Source organism: Rhamphochromis longiceps, linkage group LG3 (assembly GCF_057381845.1).
Source record: "Rhamphochromis longiceps isolate RC_006_pf linkage group LG3, R_longiceps_female_GT1.1, whole genome shotgun sequence".
Classification (NCBI taxonomy): Eukaryota; Metazoa; Chordata; class Actinopteri; order Cichliformes; family Cichlidae; genus Rhamphochromis; species Rhamphochromis longiceps.
The window spans coordinates 3,776,195-3,784,172 of record NC_140559.1 but is presented as its reverse complement, the minus strand read 5'-3'; the positions used below and the strand labels follow the sequence as shown (position 1 = coordinate 3,784,172).

Here is a 7,978-nt window from a genome sequence, read left to right as displayed (position 1 = left end):
CAGCCACAATGAATCCAGATCATGAGCTTTATTAACTGATCAAAGTCTCTTCTTTCATCTTCTGTATCATTCAGTTTGCATTGGTAATGCCCATTATTGTAATGCTTTTTTAAGACCAGCAAAACTTTATTTCACTTTGGGTTAGCTGGGATAAGTGATGGATGGAGGGAATTTTACTTCAGCCACAGAAATCCTAAACAGGAAGGAGGAGCAGAGTTACAGTGGATCACTATCCAGCAGGGAAACAAGGTTTATTTCAATTTCTTGGCCATGAGTGAGATTTACTGAGTGGGCAAATTAGGGAGACGACACCATCAGATCCCGAGCCCTCCATGTGTTAATCAAGAGACGGCTGCTGTGCTACATCCATAAATAATGAATAAATTAGGAGCTAAAGCTGAAAGGACAGTTTATTTGTACCATCTTCACGTGAACACATTCAAGAACATCACAGATGAAGAAACATTAAAAACTTCCACACTACATAAAGCAAGAAAAATAGTTTTTCTTTCAGGTGGTTTCAGAAAAACAGAAACATCAAACATCTCCAAGACTCTCTTTGAAAGAACTAAAAACCTTTGTTCTCATGGTCCAATCATGAGTGAACTCCCCGATGAAGCCTTGTGTGCTAAAACATGTCAGAGTTTTAAAGGTTAAACATGAGTTTCCAAAACGTTTTGCTGGAGAACAATGAACTATTTGACTGAGTTTCAATCATTTACAGACGAGCAAAACCAGGACAGAGAAAAAAGGACAAAACTGACTCAGTAAAACAACAGAAAAGAAGATCCCATGTAGATCTGTATTATGTAGAAGTTCAGCCCAGCAACCAGTTCAGTTCAACACAAGTTTAAATGATTCTATCTGAACTCTGTGGAGCCTGATCTCAAGCTTTTTGAGTCTGACACAGAAACCAGAGGATCTTTCTGTGTCTTCAGATTCACTGTGATCCAGTGATGGGAGTGATTTCAGCCCTGAGTGATCGCGCTGATGTTTGCACAGAGCAGACAATGAGGTGAATGTTTGGGCACATTGGTAACAGTGAAACAGTTTATTAGTAACGTGGGATCGTTTGTGTGCAGAGTATGATCTGAGATTCCTGAAGCTCTTGTCACACTGGTCACAGCTGTAGTTTCCTTCCATGTGTGCACGTTCATGAATGTTACGATTACCTGACTGTGAGAAGCTTCTCTCACAGTGTCTGCACTTGTGTGGTTTCTCTCCTGTGTGGACTCCTTTGTGTGTTTTAAGCTGACTTGCAGTGGTGAAGGATGACCCACACTGATCACAGAGGTGCTTTTTAACCCCACTGTGAATCAGTTCATGTTGTTTTAAGTGATCCGATGTGGTGAAGCTTCTCCCACATTCTTTGCAGTATTTCAGTTTGTCTCCAGTGTGTCTACGTTGATGTCTTTTTAGGGTCTTTTGCCGACTGAAAGTTTTTCCACAGAGGTCACAATGAAAGTCTTTCCCACCACCACAGTGATGACAGGGTTGAGAACTGGATCCATCTGTGTCGCTCTGCTTCTAAACAAAGACACAAAGACCGTGTAAGTCAGTCCTTCAACATTTGTATCCTGAACGTCGCCTGAAATAAAGAGCATCTCTGCAGACGTCCAACTACATTTGACTGTTTCAGTTAACACACTCAGTTTACTGGGCTGCAATAACTACAATACTACCACCATAATACTACAGTAATACTAAAATCATAACTGAAAGGAAAATCTGAATAATCACTCAGAGCTGCTTTTCCATGCAGTAGAATTGCTAACATGCTAACACAGTTTAATGAGCAGAGTTGTTCCAAACAGTCAGGCTAAAATGACAAGATAACAATATAAATACATACCTCACAGTAGCTGCACTTGTAGAGTCTCTTTCTGGTGTGGATCTGTTGGTGTCGTCTCAGGTAACGTGGAGATTTAAAAGTCTTCTCACACAGGTCACATTGATAAGGTCTCTCCTCAGTGTGGGTAAACATGTGTCGTTGTAAGTCTGCGTCTGTTGTAAAGTATTTGCCACACTGTTCACAGCAGTACACATCATGTCTGGTGTGAATGCGTAGGTGTGTATTTCGGCTCCCTCTCCGGCTGAAAGTTTTTCCACAGATGTCACAGCTGTATGGCTTAATTCCAGAGTGGGTAACTAGATGACTCTGTAAGCTGCTACTGTGAGTAAAAGCTCTGCCACACTGATCACAGCTGTACGCTTTAACTCCACTGTGGATGAGTTGGTGTTGTTTTAGGTAACCCTTCAAGGAAAAAGACTTTCCACACAAGTCACAGCTGAACGGTCTCTCTCCAGTGTGGATGACCTGATGCTGTTTTAGTGAAGCCTTCTCAGTAAAACCTTTCCCACACTCGTCACAGCTGTATGGCTTAATTCCAGAGTGGGTAACTAGATGACTCTGTAAGCTGCTACTGTCAGTAAAAGCTCTGCCACACTGATCACAGCTGTACGCTTTAACTCCACTGTGGATGAGTTGGTGTTGTTTTAGGGAACCCTTCAAGGAAAAAGACTTTCCACACAAGTCACAGCTGAACGGTCTCTCTCCAGTGTGGATGACCTGATGCTGTTTTAGTGAAGCCTTCAGAGTAAAACCCTTCCCACACTCGTCACAGCTGTATGGCTTAAATCCAGAGTGGGTAACTAGATGACTCTGTAAGCTGCTACTTTGAGTAAAAGCTCTGCCACACTGATCACAGCTGTACGCTTTAACTCCACTGTGGATGAGTTGGTGTTGTTTTAGGGAACCCTTCAAGGAAAAAGACTTTCCACACAAGTCACAGCTGAACGGTCTCTCTCCAGTGTGGATGACCTGATGCTGTTTTAGTGAAGCCTTCTGAGTAAAACCCTTCCCACACTCGTCACAGCTGTATGGCTTAAATCCAGAGTGGGTAACTAGATGACTCTGTAAGCTGCTACTGTGAGTAAAAGCTCTGCCACACTGATCACAGCTGTACGCTTTAACTCCACTGTGGATGAGTTGGTGTTGTTTTAGGGAACCCTTCAAGGAAAAAGACTTTCCACACAAGTCACAGCTGAACGGTCTCTCTCCAGTGTGGATGACCTGATGCCGTTTTAGTGAAGCCCTCACAGTAAAACCCTTCCCACACACGTCACAGCTGTATGCCTTAATTCCAGAGTGGGTAACTAGATGCTTCTGTAAGTGGCTACTGTGAGTAAAAGCTCTCCCACAATGATCACAGCTGTACGCTTTAACTCCACTGTGGATGAGTTGGTGTGTTTTTAGGGAACCCTTCAAGGAAAAAGACTTTCCACACAAGTCACAGCTGAACGGTCTCTCTCCAGTGTGGATGACCTGATGCTGTTTTAGTGAAGCCTTCAGAGTAAAACCCTTCCCACACTCGTCACAGGTGTGTTTTTTCTCTCCCTTTCTTCTGTGAGGTTTGTCGGCCTCCTGAGAGCGCTGACTTCTGGCTCCATGTTGGTCCTGCAGTGACAGAGATACAAACAGAGGCAGTGAGTGAAATGCAGTCGTGGAACAAACTCAACCTTCAAACTCCATTAACACTAGTTTTAAACCTGAAGGTGGAGCGTGGCACCAAACACCTTAAAGGTCTCTTATCCCCACCTGCTGGTAGTTCTAACACATTACATCCAACCTGCTGTTAAAGATAATTCATGACTGTTCAAACACTAAAATCATGCACACACACACACACACACACACACACACACACACACACACACACACACACACACACACACACTATTTTATAATTTAGATTATTTTGTTGTTTCCTATTACATATTTCTATAATTTGTATAGATTTATACAGAATTATTCAGTGATAATAAATCCTATGTTTGTTTATTCTAAAGGAACCCCGTTAGCTTCCACAACAGATGTTGCTCGTCTTCCATCAAATACTTACATAAAATATTACACAATAAAGTGGATTCAAGATATCCACATAATTTCACTCTTACATCCACAGTGAGGTTTCACAATTGTTCAAACATAAGCAATCAATAATAATAATAATAATATCAATAACATTGAGGCACATTACACAAATTTCAAAAAGAAATCATGTCTTACAATATTTACAACAACTAAAAGCTCTGTAAATCGGCTTTTAAGTGTTCATTGAAGTTTTGAATGATTCTCTAATTTTTTAAGGCAACTTATTCCACTTAAAAGTTGCTCTAAATGTAACAGTTTTACAAAACGTTACTTTTAACTCGAGCATTTACTAAATTGCAGTTTGTTGAAAACTGTGTAATATGATGATGTATTTCATCTGGATACTGCAGCTGAGCAGAATAAATGTGGTGTGTTTAACAGAATTGCTTTCTTTAGAACTACAAGTAAGCCATAGAATATTTTAGCCTGTACAGGAAGCCAAGAAAGTTTATTATGCATTTGATCAATATTAGTATAGTATGAACATCTTCACACTAATCTGGACGCCTTATTCTGGACTAACTGAAGTCTGTTAAGATCTGTCTTATTAGCTGCTGACCAAATGATTGAACAATACTCCAGATGAGACATTACTAGTGCATTAATGACATCTTTCATAATGAAGAAGTGATACACAAAGAGCATTTCATAGCCATAGCTATGCCTTGTCGGCAGAGTTATGTGACATTAGTGATGTTTGTACTTTCAGCGTTAACTTGGTTTTAAAGCCTTTAAAATATACGCCGTTCAATAGTCGACCTTAATCTGACAGAGAATGTGATGATTTTGTGGATAATTAAAGTCAGTCATATATCCACAAACACAACAAGCTGAAAGTCAGTGATGCTGCTCGGTTTGCAGTCCTGAACATCACGGCACAAGCAGGATTCACTGCACTGTTAATGTTAGCTGTGTTATATTGCTGCCTCTGTTCGGTGGTGTCGAGCCAAACGCACTTTAACGTGTGTTTGAACGAGCTGACGGTTCACTCGTTAAGCTGAAAGAAAGATGCTTTAATCACAGCAGTCACACATGTGTCCACTGCACCATCTGGAACTCTTCTTGTTTACACTCGTAATAACACAAACACTAAATCCTGCTTCTCTGGTGCTGTTGTGTAGCAGTGTGTACACCTGAGACTGTCACCTGTCTGTCTGTCCTGCACTCTCTCTCTGTTTCTTTCTCTCTGATTGTGGAATAAAAGTATGAACATGTGTTTATAAGTTACACTTGTGTTTGAATCCTGCAGCTTATCACACATTTGATTTCCATGTGTGACGACTGCAAGTGTCCAGAGTGAGGACAGACTGAGGGAGCCACTGCTGCACATCATCTGTGAGGCTTTGCAGCCCTGATGATCCACCAGGACAAACTCAGCAGTGTGTGAGGAAGAGGAGGAGGAAGAGCCAGCAGCAGCTGACAGATGGAGAGAATAGACAGACTGTTCCCTGTTTGTGAAGGACTGCTAGGAAAGTTTAACATAACTGTCTGTGCTGAATCAGTCTTATTAGGTAATGTTCAAATAATGTGATCATCCCAGTGTTTCCAGTGTGGGAGAAAGTACTCAGGGCCTTCAAGTTACACACTATGAAAGGAAGCAACAAGTTTAATGTTCAGAAACCTAAAGTCTGTATCAGCAGCAGGATGGAGCTAAAAATAAATGTTGGTTTCAGTTCTATGAAGCTTTGAGTATTTTGGATCAGTAGCTGCTGTGTTTGTTGCATCATATTGCTGTAACTGTTTATATGCTTTATATATTCTGAGCTAAGTTGATCTATAGTGTTACATCATATTCTATAAGGATGTTATGTGTTTGTAGACTTTCTGCCCAGTTTGACCCATTTAGCAGAAGTCAGCCTGTTTAAGGCTCTGATATCTATTCTGTGTGACTTAAAGCAGTTATGACATGGTCTGATTTTCTCACCCAATAAAGGAATATTTCATATATCAGTCTACTCTTCATTCTATCAGACACAGTTATCACAGCTCCTACATTTGCTTTTTACACATATATGTAAGCATTGAGCCACATTTAGTACCAACATATTAAAAGAACAATATTTGTCTCTTATATATGACACATCTATATACACACTGTCACAGATACTTGTCTGTGAGTGAAGTGATTAATATAATAACTATAATATTGGCCATATTATATTTACATTACCACAGTGAGATGACTTTAGTCTCATGAACAACATCAGCTAATTGTTATTTACAGCTAATCTTAAACGACTGTTCAGCACAGAAATGAAGCCCAACAATCATGTTTCACAGTCCTGTGGTCTCAGCCTCAGATACTCATCAAATCACACAGAGCTCATGTAGAAACAAATGAACTAAATATGTTCTCCTTCATTTCTGTCAAACAAAGCTGTATGAAACGTTTCCAGCTGTTAGTATCATGGTTGCTAGGCAACCTGGGCAGCGCGACGGAGGCTAGACGTCCCATTTCACGAGCCTACGAGCCTCGCACTTCGGCCTTAGCGGTCTTTGAGTACGCGGCCCTTGAGGACTTTAAAGCTGCAGAACCTGAATCGGGATACAGCCATGATGATCTCCAGCCTCGTGCTCGCCAACATTCTCACCTGAGTTAAGAAGACGATCACTGAAATGGTCTCAGCAGGTCCTTTGATGACAGCAATGAAATGGAGTGGTAAGGCTTTTTGGGGATTAAGTTCGTTTTCATGGCAAAGAAGGACGATGCAGTTCATCTGATCACTCCTCATAACATTCTGGAGTGCAGGCAAAATGCTATTATAAAAACTTAAGCAGCAACTTCTCCAGGTTCCAATATTTATGCAATTCTCAAACCTTTTGGCCACGACTGTATAACCTCTTCTGAAGTTTAGTGGATATTATACATGGTTATGCTCAGGATGTGTCGGCCAGTTTCCACTGGAAACGCCTTTTGGTTAAACTGTCAGCGAGGAATTTGCATTTGCACTGTTACATTTTTATATAACTTTAATGCACATAAACAACAGCTGCTTGTTTCAGTGAAAATACATTGATGGGTTTTTAATAAAGTTGTGCAGCTGTAAAGTATTTTGTCTGGTGTCAATTCTATCGTCAGCTACATCGTTATGGCAAATGTTCAAATGTATATGGTGATAAATATCTTTGGTCATATGGTCCTGCTCTGTCTGTCACCTTCTGTGTTGAGCTCATTGTTTCCTCTGTAGTGGCTGAGCTGAGTCCAAGTAGCTGAAAATGTTCCTCTGCTGCTCCGTCAGACTCTCCTCCTCCTGCTGATCAGCTGGGACACAAAACAGATCTTTGTTAGGCTCCACACTGCACTGAAGAGTCAAAGTGTCTCTATGTTCATCTGACAAGTAAAAGAACACATTTTTGTTTCCCGAGGTGGGCAACTTGTTGGAAACAAACACAAAAGGTTTGAGCACTGATACCTGCCATTGCTGCCATTGAAAGATGCAACGCCAGCAATGTGGATTGTCAAGACTCAAACCAATCATCAAGCAAAGACAACAGGGATCATTTGTTTCTCTTTATTTAGCATTCACAGCATTTGTAGTTGCCTTCTGTGCAGGGGAAGTCCACGCACACTGTGTGGTACCGCCATCCGCAGAAGGTGCATTCAACCTCTGTAAGAGAAACGAGATTGTCTGAGACTGAAATGATATTCACTAAAGAAGTGGTGATTTGTAAAACTTCAAGTGTATGATAAGGTGAAAACAAATACACAACTGCATGTCATGTAGTTGAAGGTTTTTTTTCTTTTGGAAGACCGGAAAACACTGAAAGTTATAAATTAGTCCTTTATTTATCCAGGTAAAAAAAAATCTCATTGAGATTAAAAATCTCATTTCCAAGAGAGACCTGGCATCATGGCAACACAAGTCACATACCACACAGGTATATAACATTTAAAACAAACACAATATCCCAACATGTGTAACAAATGTATTCTGCTTGAAACAAATTCAGAATAGGTGATAAAGCAGCTGCACATGTGTGTCACGAGTAAATCTGGCTGTATAACAAACAGAAACAAGTGATCTGCTGTCTTTGCTCAATGGT

At 40.7% G+C, this 7,978-nt stretch overlaps 1 protein-coding gene across 2 annotated transcripts; it reads right to left on the bottom strand.

The window, feature by feature from the left end:
• Nucleotides 1-392: 392 nt before the first annotated feature.
• Nucleotides 393-7,199, bottom strand: LOC146672559 (uncharacterized). 2 transcript variants are annotated; one of them, XM_085401273.1, is made up of 3 exons: nt 7,091-7,199; nt 1,853-3,457; nt 393-1,527 (listed from the first exon to the last, which is right to left on the bottom strand). In XM_085401273.1, exons 1-3 carry the CDS (start codon nt 7,106-7,108, stop codon nt 835-837), a joined length of 2,316 nt encoding a protein of 771 aa, XP_085257399.1. In that variant the 5' UTR covers nt 7,109-7,199; the 3' UTR covers nt 393-834. The 2 variants fall into 2 exon arrangements, with proteins under 2 accessions (XP_085257399.1, XP_085257400.1); XM_085401274.1 differs by having other exon boundaries at nt 393-1,191.
• Nucleotides 7,200-7,978: the final 779 nt, after the last annotated feature.

Excerpts from the sequence above, each read along its gene's own strand:
- LOC146672559 (XM_085401273.1), bottom strand. Across the intron at positions 1,528-1,852 it reads ACAAGTGCAGCTACTGTGAG|AAGCAGAGCGACACAGATGG; the intron begins GTATGTATTTAT and ends GTCTTTGTTTAG.